General features: G+C 38.4%; 1 protein-coding gene across 1 annotated transcript in view; it reads right to left on the bottom strand.

Annotated features, from left to right (window-relative positions):
- The window catches only part of LOC108272343 (voltage-dependent T-type calcium channel subunit alpha-1I), a 143,720-nt gene that overhangs the window by 97,518 nt on the left and 23,095 nt on the right, over positions 1-23,107 (bottom strand). The window contains exon 4 of the mRNA XM_053684293.1: positions 5,908-6,067. Coding sequence (XP_053540268.1) covers positions 5,908-6,067 — 160 coding nt within the window. The remainder of the gene's footprint in view (positions 1-5,907; positions 6,068-23,107) is intronic.

The raw sequence follows: 23,107 nt of genomic DNA, 5'->3' as shown, positions 1-23,107 counted from the left end.
CACCTTAAGTCCATCTTGAATTTTAAAATGCACATCAGCAATCTTATAAAAAAAATAATAAATAAATAAAATCTTTAATTTCCAAACTAAAATGTGTCAAAATTTTGTTATTTCAAATCTAGGTATTCTGTATGATTCACCGATTTAAGAGTTTTTTGTGTTCCTGTATTTTATCTTATTATAGGAAGGGATGGGAATGGAGATCAGACAGCAGATTAAACATGTTGATCAGACTGGATTACAGTGTACATCATCTACAGATGAAAACCAAACAAAGCAGCACCTCAAAGCACAGGTGTCAGCAACTGAAAGCTATATGCAAATCATGTCAAGATAAGCACAATTCAGCCTAATGGCATTTGATCTACAGCTACAAAGATGCTGTTTTTTTTATTCCGAAAGAAAAAATTCACTGATCAAAGGAGAAAAAAATAGATCTGGTCTCTAAAACAGTGCCAATTACAAACCTGTGATATACAAAGACTAGAGAGGCATATGACTCATCCTTTTTAAAATTAATAAATAAATAGATAAATAAAGGAATCCCTCAAAATCAACAACAATGCAACTCAGATAAAGTGAAATGCAGCCTTTAAAGGCAAACAGCACTCTAGAAATGGAAAAGATTTCATACATCACAGATGTCACACTCTCCATATATATATAATTAGCTGAGGAGCTTAATCAGATTTGTTAAATCAGGGAATGATGAGTGCTGCCTGGAGAAATTGTTACTTTTTGCCTTCTAAAGGCTAGAACGTATGTCTACATTTTACTTAGAACCATGCTAGAACCTTTATGGGCTTCCGGAGAGGGTATCAAAATGATATAAACAATGAAATGAAATTAAAAATAGAGCACAACAGGAAAGCTTTTGCACTATTGTCCGGAGATTGCAAGTTCAATTCTGACGATGCCATGTCAATCATAGCGACACTAACCAAATGTGGGAGTATGTGAGCTCATGTATGTGGAAGAAACCAGACAGCACTTTCCCGAAACTCCGATACAGTACACTGCCCTGTGATGCAACATGAGCAGCATTTTGAAAAAAAAAATGCAGTTGGCTGACTTCAGATGTCTCGAAGGAAGCATGTGTTAGCCTTCAACTACTCAGTTGGCACAGCTGAGGTCATAAGTTTACATATGCCTTGCAGAATCTGTAAAACGTTAAATAATTTTATAAAGAGGGATCATAAAAATGGCATTTTGTTTTTCATTCAGTACTGCCCTGAATAAGCTACTACACATAACAGATAACACAAAACACAATAATAACTGAATTTACACAAATGATCCAGTTTATATACGGTTCATACTTAATACTGTGTGTTGTTACCTGGATGATCAACAAATGTTTTATGTTTTGTGATACTTGTTCAAGAGTCCCTTGTTTGTCCTGAGACATATGATGTTGAGATCCATCTTTTCACACTGAGGACAACTGAGGGACTCGTACACAACTATTACCAAAGGTGCAAACAGTCACTGATGCTCAAGAAGGCAACATGATACATTAAGATCCAGGGGGTGTAAACTTTTGAACAGGATGAGTGGTGAAAAATTGTTATTATTTTTTTATTATTTTGAAACATGTAAATATCTTATGTAGCTTCTGAGTGGCAGTACTAAATGAAAAAAAGATCTTGAAACAAAATAATAATTTATACCGATTATCCTGTTCAAAAGTTTACATCAGTGAATGTTTGCACCTTTTGTAATAGTTGTGTACGAGTCCCTCAGTTGTCCTAAGTGTGAAAAGATGGATCTCAACATGATATATCCATTGTTGAAAAGGTGTCAAATATGAAGAAGATGCTGGAAAAGCAAAGAATGTCCAGGACGTGGACGATTTTTCTGAAGAACAATGGGTAGTTTAAGTGCTCAGGACAAAAAAGGAACTCATGAGCAACTATCACAAAACAAACAACAACAAATACAGTCATTGATCAAATCCTTCTTATTTTTTAAATTATTACCATTTTTTAGATTCTGCAAGGCGTATATAAACTTATGACCTCAACTGTAGCTATCGTATGATGGGTAAAGCTGACTGGTGGGTGAGAACTGGCCAAGACCAAATTTGTGAGAAAATGGAGAGACAAACAACAACTACAAAAAATAAATAAATAAATGAAATACAAAATTACTAAATACATTTAACACTGCTGAAGACTCCACAAGTTGTCGCTTTACATGTAATAAAGCATCTTGTTTTAATTAACTTTTAAGACTCCCACTTGTGCATCTTTTTTTGTGTGTGTCACCTGCAGAATCCCAGTATTGATGCACACATCTTAGTCCAGATGCCCTGTGAACCTTTTTTGGCAAGCTTCCTAAAAAAATTAATAATGCACCTCTTATTCGTATCTGTATTAGTATCTATTTAGAACATATTCATTGCAAATAATGCATTCATGTTCAGTTACATGCCTAACAGGTATACTTTAACTTGTTTACTAGTGTGGAGAGAAGTGTGGAAGCAGCAGTGAAAATATCAGGCTTTAGGCGAACATTATGAACGACTCAGAAAAACAAATGAACCCAATCCAGAGACACTAAGGCACCAGACCAAATCATATTATCTCCCACTTTCAGCAAGGCACTTAACCCTAATACACTCCATACACTACTCCTGCGGCTGACCCAGCACTCTATGATATCAAATGTATGTAAATAAAAAGATGGTAAAAGATCAAAATGTCTCATATCCTCACACATTATATGGTATACAACTACAAACGTAAAGTGCCAATTGTTGGCATGGGAACTGCAGAGGACAAGAATGAGACTCATAATATTGATGAAACCTGGGCAACAAGAGAGAGCGGTTTTATGAAATGGTAGGTTAGACTAAGAAAATGATTTGCATTTTTCAAATTTAGATTTATAATCACACTTTATTGAGCTCTGAGAGAAGGTTAAATAGAAGCACTTTGTCTGGAGGGAGCAGGAGCGATTCAGAGAGGGAGTGTGAATTCTTGAAATACAACGCAATTAGAAATATATTCTCTAGAAAAAAAAATATTTGTCGCATCTCCCTTGAGTAGTGTATTGACAGTGATAGACATCTATGCGTTGAAGTCTACAGGACTGACAAGATTCAGCCAGCAGCCATGTTCGTGGTGTCTATCCTGTCATAATTTGAGGAACAACCAGTAAAACGAGGCATTTCATATGAATTCTCATGCCCTTAATAACTTTGTTAGTAAGTTTGTTCTTTCATTTTCCAACAGCCTGAGGTCAGAGACTTCATCACGGTGCTGTTTGTTTATCTGTTCCTCCAACTCTTCATGCAAATCAGGAGCGCCTCATCTGGGGACGTGCTGAGACACCTTTTTGATGTAGTCGAATGTTATATGCATCCCTATCACTGAAGACTTGTAATTAAATTTGTGAACAAATAAAAGTTGTTGAGGAAACTGAAAGCAACATGACTTTTGGGACACTACACACAACAGTTGCTAGAAAGGAGAAAGTCATAACTAGCTAATAGTTCACCTGCTAACAATTTAAATAGTAGTTTGCGAATATATCAGCATGCACTGGTTACTCGGCAGGAAAAATAAAACTACATTATCTTACTTCCTAATAGGAATTGGTGTAATAGGTTCAATTAAATATTTTTCATCAGAATGTAATCGTTTAAATACTTCCAAGAGTGAGCTCGTTCTTCATTAATCAGAGATCCAGAAAATATTCACTGTTTAATTCATTTTTAAAGGAATGATTACATCCTTAAGTGTTTAATTCCTCTTTTATGACAGTTCGCCAACAATTACAGTTCTTATTAAAGATTGACATTTTTATCCATTTATAGTTACAGTTAATGTTGTGGAATGTCCATGAAACAAGTTAGTTCACGTTATCACTTATGTTAACAGTTGTTCCCCCAACAGCCTCACTTTTTTTATTCTCTTAATAGTAATAGTAAGTTAATAAGCAACTCAAAGTTACAGCTTGAGCTCTGTGACAAAGTGCTAACAGTGAAGACTCCTTTCAAGATTGCTAAATTAAAAAAAAAATCTTAGCAAAAATATAAATAAATACATCACCATATTCATATTTCTCAAGTTCCTTTTTAAGTTGATACTATAGACTTGTTTAAGAACGTTTAAGAACAAGTACATTAATATAAAACCTGGACAGAGCTACTATAATAGCTGCTGTTGTAGGAAGTTCTGATTAATCAGAATTGAGCATTCAACAACCCTGTAGCCTGTTTTATCATTTTTATAATTGTGCTTAGTGTTAAGGAAACCAAGCATTTTTTTGTCCTAAACTTATTAATCCAGTGCAATAAAGTGTATTTTATTCCTCTCTGCTCTTTGTCACTCTTGCTGTATTCAAGTGCTTTTGCCTTAAATCATATTGATTTTTGGAATAAGGCAGAATATACCTGAATTGACTGAGAACTGCAAGCTCTTCCACTTTTCAAGAGAGCTCTCCAGCCATGTGAGAGAGAAAAAGAAACTAAGAGGCTGTGCTAAAGGACTCTATCTTAGTACAGCACCAAGGTTCAGTTCGTCTAATGCTTTCATCCTCTCAATGGCTAAATAAAGTTCACTTACTTGGTGTGCGTGCATGTGTGTGTGCATGCGTGTGTGTGTGTGTGTGTGTGTGTGTGTGTGTGTGTGTGTGTGTGTGTGTGTGTGCGTGTGTGTGTGCACTAGGTTCCTTGTCAGAGTGACACAGCTCATAACTTTTTGTTTGCTGCAAAGGATTTTTTTTCAATAGAAAAATAAATAAATAAATAAATAAATAAATAGATAGATAGATAAATAAATAAATAAATAACCTTAAAAATGTCTGTCTATCCATTTGACATACCGCTTATTCTACATAAGGTTGTGGGGACAGGGCACAAGGCGGGGGACACCATGGGCGGGGAGCCAACCCATCACAGGGCACAGTCACACACACATTCACAGACTATGAACAATTTGGAAATGCCAATCAGCCTATAATGCATATCTTTGTACTTTGTTGGGGGTTCGAATCCCACCTCTGCCCTGTGTTCACAGAGTTTGCATGTTTTACTCATGCTTCAGGGGTTTCCTCAGGGAAACTCACCATACTCACCATACTCACCATATCCACAACTACTCAAGTTCCTGTGTAAGTTGTTACTATATAGACTTGTTAACATTTAAGAACAAGCACGTTAATATAAACCTTGAACAGAGCTATTATAAGAGCTGCTGTTGTAGAACCATCTGACCAATAAGAATCGAGCATTATCGAGTTTTATAATTTTACTTAGTGTTAAGGAAACCAATATCAAAAGCTGTGTTATTATTGTCCAAAGACATGCATTGTAGGCGGATTGACATCTCTAAATTGCCTGTAGTGTGTGAATGGGTGAGTGAGTGTATGTGATTGTACCCTGAAATGGGTTGGAATTCCGTCCAGGGTATCCCCTGCCTTGTGTCCCAAGTCCCCAGGAATAGACTCCAGGCTCCCCCATGACCATGTGTAGGATATGTGTAGAAAAATGCATGGATGGATGGATGCTATAGTTTACTACATGGAACATGTTGGTATGTCAAAATTAATTAAACTAAATAATAAAACACTTCTAAAGAAGCATACACTAGGAAAGAATATAGTCCTTCCCCATTCCATCGTACATACAAAGTACAAAGTATTTTGCTGATCCCTACATTTTGTGGAATGTCCTGAAGTAATTCAGTTACTCTGACACTTGAAACTTAAAAAAACAACAACCTTGGAATAGACTAAAAGCAGAAGATAGAGGTAAAATGTCAAAAGAAAAACAAAAACAAAAACATTAATCATTGCGGATTATATCCAATCACAAAGAAGTGTCAGTTTTAATTTGTTTATCATTTAATATAATGATGCATGACAGTACAGCCAAGGTCAGAGGTGAAAGGTCAAACTCACAGGGTGAAATTCTTATCGGGATAGCAGCGATTGCGCAGAAGCCCTGCCCACAGCTGCACGCCGATGATGCCGAAGATGAAGAAGACGAAGAAGCAGAGCAGGAGCACGTTGCCCAGCATGGGTAGGGTGTCCAAGAGCAGGTTTACCAAGATCCTCATACCTGTGCGCACACACACACACACACACACACACACACACACACACACACACACACACACACACAAACGTTCATAATTACACAAACATGTATACATATGTTTATTATATTCTGGTATAAATATACCTATTGCACATTTGGGGATTTTAAAACTGTTTTAAAAAGTTTTGGCGTCTTGGTTTCTTTTGCAACATTGTTTAATCTTTAACTATCACAATGCTAATAATCAGCTTTCATTGTGGTTATGCAAGGACATCTGTCATGAAGAACTGCCAGCATGTGAGTGTCAAAGAACTCACGCCAAATAAATTAAAATCCCTCACTGACTATGATCATTATCCCAATGCTGATAAATTACTCAGGAAATTATCTGCAAACTGCACGGAGTGTGAGGAAGGGCATCTGAAATGTTAGGTACGAAAAAGGATTTTTATCTTATGTTATAATGTTAGAAGTTAATGCCTTGTACCCTTCAAATAAATCAGCAAAAATTATTGTATAAAATAAACATTACCCACAATTATTCAAATTGTCCACTCAAACTATAGGAGAATTGATTATGATTGTAATTAAAAAATAACAGTATTTTCTCATGAGAATATATAGGCTATACCAATTTATTTTGACAAACCTTTTAAAAAACAATGCAAACTTGTAATTAAGACAAATGAAATTTAAATGATTTTCTGTATACAGAAAATCCATGGTTAAATGTAACCATGTCCTGTTTCCCTTAGGTAAAAACGTCTGGGTTATGCATGTAACCCTCTTCCCTGAGACGTTGGGTTTAGCATAACATTATGGGAGTGCCCTTGCGCACATGAGCGGCATCTGAAGCTTGTGTAAAATCATGCCTCTATTTATAGGCCTGCCATGATCAGGTGACGTGGCAAGCGTGACGTGTGATATATATATATATATATATATATATATATATATATATATATATATATATATATATATATAGCACCCGTGAACCGCGCCATCAGCCTCTATTATCTGAAGAGAAGATGCAATTCACAGGCTTGCCGTGGTATGACAAAGCTACGCAAAGGGAATTCAACGTTGTGTTTAGCATAACACTATGGGAACAAGAATACCCACTCCATCATACCGAGGGTACGGCCTGTTTAAAAAGACCCAAACCCGAGGGTCACTGCAAGACACTCGAGCCCGGGGTGGACTGAATATCCGGGCTGCAATAACAAATGAATGTGTGTGGCATAGACCACCCTGCAGCAGCACACACATCCTGTAAGGATACCCCTTTGGACAAAGTCCTAGTAGAATGAGCCCTTATGGCCAGAGGCGTAGCGAGACCGCGCACCTCATAAGCAATAGAGATTGATTCCACTACCCAATTAGAGATGCGCTGCTTTGACACAGCATCACCTCTACTGTCTCCACCAAAGCAGACCAGCAGCTGCTCCGACTTACACCAGTGGCCGGAGCAGTGGACATAAGTATAGAGAGCCCTTACTGGACACAGCAGGTGCATCCTCTCTTGTTCCAGTGTGAGGAACAGAGTAGGGCAGAAAGCCTGCAACACCACAGGGTGGGCAGCCGATGTAGGAAGTTTAGGAATATAATCCGGGCTAGGATACAGGAAGGCCTTGGCTAATCCTGGGGCAAAGTAAAGGCAGGAAGGGGCAACAGAGAGAGCTTATAGATCTCCTACTCGCTTGAGAGATGTCAGGGCCAGCAGAAGAGCTACCTTTAGAGTCAGAAGCTTCTCAGAGGCTGACACTAAGGGCTCAAATGGGGCCCCTGACAGACCTTCCAGGACCACAGAAAGGTCCCAGGAAGGTATGCGTGGCCTGCAGATGGGCCTCAGCTGCCTGACACCACACATGAACCACGAAGTTAGAAGATGTTGCCCCACAGAGGCTCAATCAACAGGGACGTGGCTGGCCAAAATGGCGGCCACGTAAACCCTGATTGTAGAAGGAGCCAACCCCATTGATAAACGTCCTTGTAAGAACTCCAGGACTGTAGCTACTGCACAGTTCACTGGGTCTAGCTGACGTTCCTCACAAGACAAAAAGCCGCCACTTGAGTGCATATAATTTCCTTGTGGATGGTGTTCTAGCATTCAACATGGTCTTTACAACCTCAGTTGTGAGACCAGAATCTATGAGCTGCTGCCCGTCCTGAGGGGCCAGACCCACAGCTTCCATAGTTCCGGCTGAGGGTGATAAATTAGCCCTCCGGCTTGAGACAGTAGATCCCTGAGGATGAGAATCTCCCAAGGAGTGTTGTCTAGCAGGGATATTATCTCCGAGAACCATGTTCAAGCTGGCCAATAAGGTGCTACTAGCAGCAGACGTATACGGCCTTGGCAAACTCTCGCTAGAACCTGTGGGAGCAGAGCAATCGGGGGAAAAGCATATAGACGTGACCTCGGCCACATGTGCACCATGGCATCCAGCCCCAGTGGTGCAGGAGGAGTGAGGGTGAACCACAGCAGGCAGTGTGTTGTCTCCTCGGAGGTGAACACATCCACTTCCACTTGTCCGAACCTCCGCCATATGGACTCCACCACTTGTGGATGGATCCTCCAACCTCCGGGCCTCAGCCCCTGCCTCGGCAGAATGTCTGCCCCCACATTCCGGCTGCCTGCAATGTACATTTCACTCACTGTCAACAGCTTTCCCTCTGCCCATAGAAGGATTAGTTGCGCCTGCTTGAACAGGGGGCGCGAACAGAATCCTTCCTGGTGGTCGATATATTGGACCACTGCTGTGTTGTCTGTCACAACTAACACATGGTGACCTCTCAATTGGGAAAGAAAGAATTTCAGTGCTAGGAATAAGGCCTGCATCTCTAGGCAATTTATATACCACTCCAGATGAGGGCTGCTCCAAAGACCGTGAGCTGGACAGCCATCTAAGACTGCACCCCAGCCCATGAGGGAGGCATTACCATCTTGCAATAAGGAGACACCCCTAGAGTGCTAGAATTAACCAGTCGTCCTGGTAGTTTAGTACACGGATGCCCTGGAGTTGCAAAGGAGCCAGATCAGCATCCATGCACTTTGTGAAGGTGCGAGGGGATAAAGCTAGCCCAAAGGGAAGAACCCGATATTGGTATGCATTGTCTCCAAACGCAAACCTCAGGAACTTTCTGTGACTGGGCGATATTCCTGTGGAATTATGCATCTTTCAGATCTATTGTCACAAACCAGTCCTAGAACTGAATTTGTGGCATGATAAGTTTGAGCGTCAGCATCTTGAACCTGTATGTCCAAAGAGTACGGTTCAGATGATGCAGATCTAAAATTGGCCGCATACTCCCATCTTTTTTGCGGTCCAGGAAATAATGGCTGCAAAAACCTCCCTCCCTTAGGGAACGGGGTACATGTTCTATGTCCCCTTTGTACAAAAGTGATCTGACTTCCTGTGCTAATGTTGGGCTCTGCTCTGTGCTGACTACTGTGGTGACCACACCTCTGAACCAGGGGGGTCGAGCTCTGAACTGGACCCGGTAACCCTTTTCCATGGTAGACAGAACCCATGGAGACACAATTGGCAGTAGTTTCCATGCTGCCAGATGGTCTATTAGTGAGGTTAGCTTTTCCACATTCTGTTGGAGGGAAAGCATCAGATTTTCGTTGCCCTGTGACAGCTGACCAGAGAAGCTGAAAACTTGGGACAGCTTTGGCTAGGGGAGGCCCTACAGTAGCACTGGGGGCTATCTGCCCTAACAACCTAATGTCCCCTGATACGTCCCTCTGTGGCCCATCAGGACTGTTCCTTCCTTGCGTGCTTTGCTTTTATGATCATTGTTAAATCAGGCCTGTTGGCAAGCTGCGGCTGTGGCTGCCCGGTCCCCCTGGCTCTCTAAGGGGGGCCACCACACTCGCCTTCTGTGCCTCTCTTGCACTAGTGCACTCTTGCTGGCCCGGTCTCCACTCATGGATGCCCGGGTGAACTTGACACAACGGGTAAGGAACTGGCTGAATGCCGTTGCTTGCTGTTTTGCTTCGCGAAACCTGTCGGCGATGGCATTAACTGTGCGGCCAAACAGGCCATTAACTGTGCGGCCAAACTTTGCCCCCCATCCCTGAGAGCTTGAGCCATAGGTGCCTCTTCATTACAACCAAGCTACTCATTGAACGGTCGATAAGACGGGCCGTTAGCTTGGTCGCCCGGAGAGACAAATCTGTGGCGCGGCATAGCTCTGCCACTGCCTAGGGCCCAATTCCCTCCCCAGTATCGAGCTCACTCAGCAGGTCTGCTTGGTAGGCCTGCAACATTGCCATTGTATGCAGTGACCCACAAGCAAGACCCGCTGCCACATAGGCTTTGCTCACCAACACCTAGGTGGCCTTACATGGCTTGGAAGGCAAAGCCGGCCTCCCTAAAATACCTGCCATTGATGGAGAGAGGTGGCTCGCAAGCGCCTCCTCCACCTTCGGCATCGCTAAATAGTCGTGCTGCTCATACCCCATGACGGCTGAGTAATCAGACGTCACGGAGTTATAAACATGGTTAGTGTATGGTTTTCCCCAGAAGCCAGTCTATATTCAGCTTTTCAACTGCCCTAGTAATCACCTCAAGCAGATCTTTATATGTTTGAGAGCTGCTCTCAGTTTTTGGTGCAATGACACCCCTACCGACTCCTGGGAGTCAGCGAAGGTGTTTTGGCTTCCCATAGGGGAAGGAGGAGTCACAACGTGAGCTCCAAAGTCAGGCGGAGACCTGGACCCGGAAGACAGAGCAAGAGGTAGAGCGGCGCTCGTCTCCAGCTCCTCTTCCAAATCCATAAGAGATCCCCAAGACCTGGGCCTACCGCTGCCAAGGCAGTGAGGCTCTGAAACCCATCTCCCTTTGGATGAGAAGAGAGCAAGTCACGAGCAGAGCTGCCTACTCGTAAAATATCACGATGCTGACAGTCAGCCCCCTCAAGGACTGCCGTCACATGCTCCATTCTAAACACTTCACACAGAAAGCGTGTCCGTCTCCTCCCATGATGAAACAGGAGCAAGGCGTAACACACTTTCTGAATTCTCACTCGCTCATTCTTTCTTTCTCTTTTCTTTTAAAAAGGGATAGAAAAGTTCAGAGATTTTGAGAAAATATAGAGGAGAAATGAAGCGTCTTTTTGTTACACAAACAATCGTCTCACTGAAGATAATAAGGCTGACGGCGCGGTACACAGATGCCATATATATATATATATATATATATATATATATATATATATATATATATATATATATATATATATAAAACGTGACACATTTAATTGCCCTGGCACCTGATCATGGCAGGCCTATAAATAGAGGCATGATTTTATACAAGTTTCAGATACCGGTCGCGCACACAAGGGTGCTCCCATAGAGTTATGCTAAATGCAACGTCGAGGTTCCTTTGAAAGGGAACATGGTTGCATACATGTAACATCCCCTTGTCATCTATTACCATCGGAAAATTATCAAAGAACTTTGAACACAAAAAAGACAGATTATTATCAACCTGCACACATCAGTTAATGGATATAAAAAAGAATACATGCCATTAATCAATTAAGACCGAAATGAGGCATTGGAGTGAATTAAAATGTCAGTAATAGTTTTATGACATAACAACATTAATGAATTTAAGTCTTGCATGTGATACTGGAAAGTTAATCAGTTGATTAGAGTGTTATAATTTAATAATTAATAACGTAAATAATATGTAAATTATATAAAAAATAACTTCTTGTACAATTCTTCATATCTGTCCTAGCACGTAGTGCATTCAACTTCGTAGTCTTCTCCATTGTAGCATGACATGATTTTCACATAGACACAGTGACTTAGTGGCTATCAAGTCTGCCTCACACCTCACACCTTGGGGGTTTGAATCCCACTTCTATCCTATGTGCATGGAACTAGCACGTGCTCCCATACTCTGGTTTCCTCCCCCAGTCCAAAGACATGCTTTGTAGGCTGATTATCATTTCCAGAATTGTCCAGAATGAGTGTGTGCAATTGTGTCCATCGATGGATTGTGCAATTGTCTCCTGCCTTGTGCCCCAAGTTCTCTGGGATAGGCTCCAGGCATCCCATGACCCTGTGTAGGTTAAGTGGTATGGAAAATGGATGGATGGATGATTTTCACATTTCAATCATGCCCTGTGACTGCTAGTCACAATGCTAAATTGTATTACATAAAATTACATATATCAATTATATATATATATATATTATAAATCTAAATTACATATATAATTATTACCAGGATGCATCTTATTCCCTGGTGTGACGCAAAATCCACTACTCAATACCACATCAGGCAATTTTCAAAAGGTATGATTATAAGAGTGAACCTGAACCAACTTTGGCCGGTGTGTGTGTGTGTGTGTTTGTCTGTAAGCTTGAAGATCAGCCAGCACTTTCCAGATCCCATCTATCAGATCAGAGAGCCAAAGCCAGCCTTAATGCCCATAATTCCCATAATGGCTTAATGGCACTTATTTGCAGCTGTTTAAAGCGGAGTGGTCAGCCATGTTTATACTAATGGCACACAGAGCACATGTCAGAGACAGAGAACTAATGGCATAGACAAAAAAGGAGGCTTCACGTAGACAGACAAACAATTTAAATGTGTATTCTCATTCAACCAGAGTAAATCAATCTGTTAGTAAAGCCAAGCCTATTTTTTGTGATTGTAATGAATATATTTCAGACTAGGCAAAGCCAATTCTACAGTCAACTGCAGATTGTGAAAGGCTATGCTGGGGAAAGTCATTTTGTTTCGCTTTAATGAAATATTATGACTTTGTATGAAGTGTACAGTTGTACACAGGTCTATTCTTTTAATCTTATAACTATACCACTCAGAAAGGGATTCCTCCCACAGTCATTCTGCATAAAATTTTAATAAAATTCCTGTGGCATACTGAATTCCATCATGATCAGTGATGTGTAAAAGAGCATGTGGAACACGATGGAAAAACCTCCCAGATACTGTTGTAGACATCTTCCACTGAAGGAAGGTCACTCATTGAGCTATCAGGAGAGCTTTGTTGAAGGACATGAGCTTCCATTCTGTGCATTCTTCATTCCAGAATCAATCATTTCAGCTCAGCCACCCATCTTCTTTTTAAGAATTGATACATCCTTAAATAGTGTAACATTATGCATAGATTTATGCTTTATAAAGAGACAGGGCACTAAAATATCCAACCAAATCAGCTCCTATCATTCCCTTGCCTGTGCTCTTCTGTACATGCAGTCAACACTCTTCACTTTCAGTTATCAGGTAACATAAAACCCAATAGCAACTCACTTATCACGTATATCCTCATCACTATAACAAATAATCTTGGTGAGTCTCTCCAAGCACATCAGTGCACATCACAAGATCTTTTCTGACCTTGAAAATCGAAGCTGAAGAAGAGTCCGAAAATGTTGGCTTAAGACCAAACAAATTAGTAATATGTTGGCATTATTCAGGGCTGTACAAAACTACAGCCCTGAATCTGTACTTTTTTACAATACAGTAAATTAAAAAAAAAGTCTATTAAAGACAACTACAGGATTGGTCACAGGCACAGTAATATCCCAAAAGGGTGATATCTAATCTTTTTGTGGATTTTTTGTATTTGAGAGGAAAGTGGATTTAAAGTTAAATATTTAAAAATCCTTAGTTGGATTCTATAGGAGGCTGATCTTTTCACTAGGGAGAATAAAGTAAGTGGGGAAACATGGTCTTTTCAAGATAGTATGTGAAAGAGAGAGAGAGAGAGAGAGAGAGAGAGAGAGAGAGAGAGAGAGAGAGAGAGAGAGAGAGGGGGAGAATACATAGCTGACTATATTAAAACTTGTTCTTTTATTGACATGAAAGAACCCATTTAGAGGAGGACAGCAGCACAAAGTTCAATGTGAGTGAGACGGATAGAGGAAAATGATAAATGAGATAGACACTCAGAAAAAAATAAATATAATCAAATCCAATGCCAATCAAATGATTAAGAGTATGTCAGAGAAGGACAAAGAGAGAAGTTTTGCAACGGGTTCATACAAAATTGCAGTTAAAGGAATACTCCACCATTTTCCCATCTATTCTCTATCTACTGCGTGTTTGGACATGTTGATAATAAAATGACTCAAGTTCATTTATAATGGAAGTCAAAGGGCACTTTATCCATTCAACTTCGGGTAGCACTTTATCCTGGTCAGGGTCACGGTGGATCCGGAGCCTATCCTGGGAAACCTGGGTGCAAGACGGGAATACACCCTGGACTGGATGCCAGATTATCATAGGACACAAACATTTGCAACATTCTTTTACACAGTATTCAGTCCACTTACTAGCATGTTTTTGGGAGGTTGGAGGAAACCAGAGAACCTGTAGGAAACCCATATGGACACGGAGAGAAAATATCAAACTCTGCACTGATGGTAACACAAGCTTAGGATTGAACAAAATACCCTCAAACTGTGAGGTGTTAATACCAACCACTTTTAGAAAACTAAAAGATCGAAATCTGTACAGTTTCTCTTTCCAGAAATGGGACTATTTTTTGTGTGGGTCTGATTGCATTTGGATACCACAAAACCTTGAAAAGATTATAGCATGATGATGTTCATGTTCATGTCATGTCATGTCAGAATTACTGTAATTGCAGATATTCAACTGAAAGGGTTCAAACTTGTAATTAACATTATAAACAAACAAGGTCCAAAATAATAATAATAATAATAATAATAATAATAATAATAATAATAATAATAATAATAATAAAAATATGTCCGTAGTTAAAATATCATAAAGTTTTGGTTGAAATTTAACTTTGTAGGGTAAGTTTTTTATTTTACTTTTTAATGTCTAGTATTAACCTCTTTATACACATATAGCTTATACAACAGTTAGTTCTAGTCCAATAATTTGATTGGACACATACTTCTCTGTCTTGTCTGTCGCTACATAAAATTCTATTTCTACCAATACTTTGTTACATTGAAATGGTAACTGCATTTACTATTGGCTGTCAGTTAGTCAGCTCTATCCAGCTGTGACTTCCTTAGTCACTATTTTCCTTGACAGAGCAAAAATATCTAAAATATTTGCCCATATTGTGTCTGAAATGTCAGTTACTCAATATTACATAACTCTTGCTTGTGAAATATTGCTTAATTATTCCTTATGATTAAGCTGAAAGACACTATAAACTTTATTTTTGTAATGTAATATCGAAACACTTGATTTCAAAATTAGTTACAAAAACACATATAGACACATGATTGAAAAAATAAAGATAAACTAAAAAATATAGTGGCATTACAAAAATTTATGGGAAAACAAAAATGATGACACATATGGCGTACCTAGTTAAGGCTTGTCAATATCGTAAGCATTTGGTGATGACATTTTAAATGTTTATAATGTTTTTATAATTGTAAATCAATAATACACTTGCTCTATACTTATCCACAAGCCATTATTTATTAATTTATTTTTATTTATAAAGGATGTTCATTATAGCACAACAACTAGTTATACCTTATGGAATTATTTATGGATTTATTAAGTAATTGTTTATATTACATTATTAGAGTTTATAAAAATGCTTAGAAGGAATCATTACCAACTTACAAATAATTATAAGCACATAAATAATGATTTATGAATCTGTTCTTAAAGAGTGTTACTATATAGTAGACACCAAAGGTCTGTTTGCATGCTTTTAATTAACATTCACCTTGTGAGAAACACCTGGCAGTGATGTACTCTTGGTCTGCTCTAGTGATTTACTGAATAGGCCATTGTACTGAGAGCTTGCATTTGTGATAAAAATGACACTCCTTTTTTAGTCTGCAGGCTCCTGGCTCCACCGTCCATTCCAATCTCTGAGCAGAAGAATATGTTTCTCAGCCCGGAATGGCTGCTGACAGAAAATTGGCTTTAATTAAATAGCCGATTGCCTCTTTTATAAGCATCTAAATAAAGCCGGGGGAATTACAGCAGCTGGGCTCTGTACCAGCCTCAGACTTTACAGTGCTATAAAGCATTACAGGTCAGCACTCTACTGTCTCACTGATGAAAGTTTGTTTAGAAAAGTTTGGGGCAGGACTGGGGACAAACTTCTATAGATCACTATTAATAGCCATTGCTGGGACTGTCGTTCTGCTTGTTGTGGCAAATTTGTTTAGTATAAATGACCAGATTGTTGACAAGGGACAATGTGGTTTTGCTGGGTTTTAATCTGTCTCCATGTTGCAGCCCTAATAGCCATATTGTCACTGAGGCCTTGTATTTACTTCTTGGTTTTCCTCCACGTCTGCTCTAGTTCTAATGTCCATGCCCTGAATCACTAGATCATCATTTCCGCTAGTTTGAATTCACTTATACCTTATACAGTGAATTCTCTTATTCTCTTATACAGTGTAAATAAATGATTCTTAATTTAATTAATCATATGTGCGCAAGAATCATACTCACATGATGTTAAAGTTTACATACATGAAACACAATCAAATAAATGTGATAGGAATTCTTTACATAGTATATCTAAAAGATGATTATCTTTATGTCCAGAAATAATTATTTACTTAATGACTTATACCATGTAAATAAATTAATTTTAATTGAATGAATCAAAACCAAACGACACAATGTTCAAGAATCATATTCACATAACTCTTGAATACATGAATCTAAAAAAAATATGAGTGTGATAGGAACAATGTATGCTGTATATACACAAGTACCAATGACTATCTGCTTTTTCAGAAATGGTTATTTACTTAATGACTCATGCAGTGTAAATAAATTACTATTAATTCAGTGAATCAAATACCAATACAGTGTTCAAGAATGATATATAATTTTAAACTCGAGTGTACATAAATTGTAATCAAATGAGTGTGCTAGTAATACTTTAGACTGTACTACATACATATATATATATATATATATATATATATATATATATATATATGACAAGGAACAACGATTATCTGAATGTCCAGAAATGATTCATTACTTAATGACTCTTATAGAGTATAAATAAATCAAATCTGATTCACAGAAATGACTCTTCAGACAATGAATCAAATACAAACGACTTAGTGTTTAAGAATCATACTCATGTATCTCTAAACTTTAGCATACATGAATCATAATCAAATGACTAGGAATTATTTTTTACTAAATGAATCATATAATTTTACACCAAAAAAATAAAATTAGATACACCAGAAAGATACAGGATTCCTGCAATCCTATACAAAATCCCCAAATCCCAGAAATCTGTAGGATGAACACTGTAGGGATGGAAATGACACACAAATGTAGAAAAGGACAGGAGTGGGGAGTTGAAATTGATTCACAGAATAAAGACATGCTCTATCACACCGAATCATTACTGAACCCGAGTCATCATGTAAAGAATTAGCTTTTTATCAGTCATTCGATCTTGAGTCATGGCAGTAAAGGTACACTCCTTGAGAGATTTAAGAGTAACGGCATTTCTGCAGGATGTGATTGCTGTAACTGCAAGATGTAATTCCATTTATTGAGTTTCTTCTTTCTCCAGTTCCCTAACCTTATTGTTACTCACTGCTTTCTGAATAATGCGTATGCATTTGTCTTTGGTGAACCAGACAGCTTATGATCTGGTCTCTACCATCTGCATTCTTGAATAAGCAATTGCAATTGCATCCACCTGCTTCTGGAGCCCATGTGTTGTGAGCCACATGGATTTCAGCCTTCAGTCAGGTTACTTTGGGGTTTGAAGAGAGAAAAGGAGAGAGCAGAGAGGTAGAAGGGAATGTTTGTGGTATAACATCAGGATGTCAGACGAACTGGTATGAACTGGCTAGCAGCACTAAGGCCTCCTGTCTTTTAAGGATAAAAATACATCAATATGAGATTTATTTTTTAGAAATGTCCTTCTCTACTTTTCTGACTAAATATATGTCTGTTAATAGACTTACATGTAAAGAGCCTCAAAGAGACCTCCGTTGTAATGGTTCATAACATCAGTCATTCTCTGAAAATCACTACTCTACATAACATATCCTAGCACTGCACATTTTACTTCACTTTATGATTCATCACTGCTGCCATGACCCTGATGGCTTTATATATTGTGAGAGTGTGCTAATGTTTACAATTAAATGAATAACTATGAATGCTGTGAATATGACATTGAAGCATAAGCTTAGCCATTAAACTAATTATACAGTGAGAATACAACTGAGGTTAAAGTGGATATATGATACATACATTACATTATACTTGTATTGTATTAATAATTAATGATACTGAAATGGCATGAATTATGTACCATTGAGGTCATAAGTTTACATATGCATGTTAATAACTGTAAAAACAATAAAAGGGATCATAAAAAATGCATTTTGTTTTGCATGTACTACTGCCCTGAATAAGATATTTCACATAACAGATGTTTACATATAGTCCACAAAACACAATAATAACTGAATTCAGACAAATGAACCAGTTCAAAAGTTTACATACAGGTGCATCTCAAAAAGTTTAAATATCATGGAAAAGAAATTTTTTTGCGGAATTTAATTAAAAAAGTGGAACTTTAACATATTCTAGATTCATTACACATAAAGTGAAATATTTCAAGCCTTTATTTGTTTTTATCTTGATGATTACGTGTACAGCTCATGCACTCAATACTTGGTCTGGGCTCCTTTTGCATGAACTACTGCATCAGTGCGGCGTGGCATGGAGGCAATCAGCCTGTGGCACTTTGTTATGGAAGCCCAGATTGCTTTGATAACAGCCTGTATTGTTGGGTCTGGTGTCTTTCATTTTCCTCTTGGCAATTCAGATCAGTTGAGTTGGTTGGCCAATCAAGCACAGTAATACCATGGTCAGCAAACCAGTTTTGGCATTGTGGGCAGGTGCGAAGTCCTGCTTGTCAGCATCTCCATAAAGCTCGTCAGCAGATGGAAATGCTCTAAAATCTCCTGGTAGACGCTGCATTGACTCTTGACTTGAGAAAACACAGTGGACCAGCAGATGACATGGCACCCCAAATCATCACTGACTGTGGAAAATTCACACTGGACTTCAAGCAACTTGGATTCTGGGCCTCTCCACTCTTCCTCCAGACTCTGAAACCTTGATTTCCAAATGAAATGCAAAATTTACTTTCATCTTCCCCATGATTGTGGTTATGTGTACTGAACCAGACTGAGAGATTAAAGGCTCAGGAAACCTTTTTAGGTGTTTTGAGTTAATTATCTGATTAGAGCTCTTTTCAGGTCGACATTTCTGTATTAATAATGGATTTTTGATTTCCATGAGCTGTAAGTTGTAATCATCAAGATTAAAATAAAATAAAAAGCTTGAAATATTTCACTTTATGTGTAATGAATCTAGAATATAGGAAAGTTCCACTTTTTGAATTAAATACCGAAAAAAAAAGAACTTATATTCAAATAACTGATATTCCCATTTTTTGAGATGCACCTGTATGCTTGATTCTGAACAATGTGTGTTGTTACCGGGATTTGTTCTGAGCAGTTAAACTGACCACTTTTCTTCAGAAAAATCCTCCAGGTTCTGCACATTATTTGCTTTTCAGCTTCTTCTGCATGTTTGACCACTTTCTAACAATGGCTATATGGTATTGAGAGCCATCTTTTCACACTTAGGACAACTGACTCATACACAGCTATTACAAAAGGTTCAAATATTCATTGATTCTCAAGAAATCAACACGATACATTAAGAGCCAGGGGGTGTAAATAGCTTATTCAGGGCAGTACTAAATAAAAAACAAAATGCAATTTTTATGACCCATTTTATTATTATTATTATTATTATTATTATTATTATTATTATTATTATTATTATTATTAATAATAATAATAATAATAATATTTTTTTAAATTTTTTATTACTAACATGTTTTAAAATTATTAATATTTGCAAATTCTGTAACTGTAACTGTAAACTTATGTCCTGAACTGTATGCATTCTTACTGTTGATAGGGACTACAGGTTGGAATATTATTTATTTATAAGTTTGTCTCCACATTCTCCAAATTTCATGGTTTTTTTTTTTCCATGGGTGGTAGCCTGATAAAAGCTTTTTGACATTTTTTACAAAAATAGTTATGACATTTTTGTGATGGTATATAGCTATGCAACAACTTGATCAAAGTGAAACATTCTCCTTGTGAGGAAATCATACTTAGCAAGAATACTTAACTAAATAATAACAGTTCCACATAGTTTTGTTGAAAAATATTTATGTTCTCAGATGTAGAGAAAAAAGTATATTATTAGTAGGGAAAAAATCTTGTTATTATGGCTGTTTTCTAGAAAACAGACATCCCAGACCGATAGATGTATTCATGTTAATTTTATAACAGTTTGATTTGAACAATCAAGGCTTCTAGTTTTGTTACATATGGCAATAAAGTTGTTTGGTAGGTCATTTCTCTCACTAAACAAATCTCTTCCAATTACTCCAACCCACCTCCAACCCCACCAACTAAATTGCCAAATGTAATCATTTAGTAGTAAAAATGATTTAGAAGTGTAGCATAGGACAACATAGGTGATAAATCTAAATACTAAATGTGTGCTTGCGTACACATTTCCCAACTTGCATTAATGTCAAATGCAAGGCCGGCGCATGTCAGCAATATTAGATTTATTGTTCCATCAATAGCAGTTCATTAGGATTGAATGTGCTTTAAATGTGTAGTTAGAGAGAGAATGGAGGCAAGAGGAGAACCAGTCAGAAAGAGCACTAAATCACATGCGGTTAAACTTCTTGAGTGTGACATTAATTAAGATGCACGTGATGAGTTAAGAAAAAACCTTTAGCTTCTTTATTGGACTGTAATAGCGGGCATGTCTAAAAAATCTCTTCCAATATTCCACACTAAAACATTCTCATAGAATAATTCTGCACTAATTTTAGCTGTTAAAGCTCTACCAATTCCACTTTGGTCCTGTAAACTGTTGTATATTGACATTGCTGAGAGACGGGATGATACATAAGTCTCTCAGCTTTATTAACTCCTTATTACACAAACCCACATTATGTGTGATTGAGAGGATTCGGTGGTCTTATCTAATCATCCTTGAGACTTTGAGCAAATTAAGTCAAGGGCAATCATTTCTAACTGAGGAGGCTCTCAGGTGCTATACTCCAAGGTCTCCTTTTGATTAATCTGATCTGTTTTGCAAGTTAAACAGGAAATATCATTACTTGCTGTTTAGTTTTAATGCTTTTATTACTGTACCCTTGAAATTTGACGGGCTGATCTTGTGCAAATTGTGTGCACTATTAGCACTTGAGTAATTGAAGAACAAGTTATTTCATATAACTGACTATTTTTCCACAAAATAGAGCAAGAAAACAGCATGTGTGTTCATATACTATAGGTATTCTCTCAAACAATGTACAAGCGCTCAACAGACTGTCTTAAACTGCTGTCCATTAATATACAAAATAAACTCAAACTCTGATCATTCAACATATCAGATTCATGGCATATTGTCACAAGGGTCCCCAGTGTGTCACAAGCAAACAAGTTTAAGTGTAGTGGTTTCAGAAAATGAATTAATTAATTAGTTAATGTGAGTTGCTGCATTTTTGTTGAGAGGTTGCTTTGTCTCTTACTGAGTCTCTTCCTGTAATGTCTAACACGGTTGGAGATACTTAGTCCATTACTACTACTGAACAAATTGTTAACTTGTTGAAGGTTTAAACAAGAATACAGTTGTCACAGCATTTGGAACCTTTTTTAATATCTCCATCATGCCTTTGCCAGGCGAGCTAACGGTAATGAATTTACCTCAGCCTGTTAACACTGTCCACATTAAATTACTCTGGTCCCTTTAAGATGTTTGTGTTTATGATGACATCGACGGTCACATGACAATGCCAACATGGCGGATGTAGTTTGTCTGGGATTGTAGTGATACTACATACACATACTAATTAATATGTATTGTTTCAACGGCTGTGCAGTAGGTACTGCATCGAATACAGTACATACATGTCACAGTACGCGATTTCGGATGCAGCCTTTGTGTAGTCCTTCTGTACTGATTATTAATACTTACAGTGCATCCGGAAAGTATTCACAGCGCTTCACTTTTTCCACATTTTGTTATGTTACAGCCTTATTCAAAAATGGATTAAATTCATTATTTTCCCCAGAATTCTACAAATAATACCCCATAATGACAATGTGAAAGAAGTTTGTTTGATTTTTTATTAAAAATAAAAAACAAAAAAAGCACTTTGCCTTTGCCATGACACTCAAAATTGAGCACAGGTGCATCCTGTTTCCACTGATCATCCTTGAGATGTTTCCACAACTTGACTGGAGTCCACCTGTGGTAAATTCAGTTGATTGGACATGATTTGGAAAGGCACACACCTGTCTATATAAGGTCCCACAGTTAACAATGCATGTCAGAGCACAAACCAAGCCATGAAGTCCAAGGAATTGTCTGTAGACCTCCGAGACAGGATTATATCGTGGCACAGATCTGGGGAAAGGTACAGAAACATTTCTGCAGCACTGAAGGTCCCAATGAACACAGTGGCCTCCATCATCCGTAAATGGAAGAAGTTTGGAACCACCAGGACTCTTCCTAGAGCTGGCCACCTGGCCAAACTGAGCAATTGGTGGAGAAAGGCCTTAGTCAGGGAGGTGACCAAAAACCCAATGGTCACTCTGACAGAGCTCCAGCGTGTCTCTGTGGAGAGAGGAGAACCTTCCAGAAGAACAACTATCTCTGCAGCACTCCACCAATCAGGCCTATACGGTAGAGTGGCCAGACGGAAGCCACTCCTCAGTAAAATTGACACATGACAGCCCGCCTGGAGTTTTTGGCCTGAATGACAAGCGTCATGTCTGGAGGAAACTAGGCACTAGTCATCACCTGGCCAATACCCTCCCTACAGTGAAGCATGTTGGTGGCAGCATCATGCTGTGGGGATGTTTTTCAGTGGCAGGAACTGGGAGTCTAGTTAGGTTCAAGGGAAAGATGAATGCAGCAATGTACAGAGACATCCTTGATGAAAACCTGCTCCAGA

The sequence above is a fragment of the Ictalurus punctatus genome, chromosome 12 (assembly GCF_001660625.3).
Source record: "Ictalurus punctatus breed USDA103 chromosome 12, Coco_2.0, whole genome shotgun sequence".
NCBI lineage: Eukaryota > Metazoa > Chordata > Actinopteri > Siluriformes > Ictaluridae > Ictalurus > Ictalurus punctatus.
This window is presented reverse-complemented; position numbering and strand designations above follow the sequence as displayed.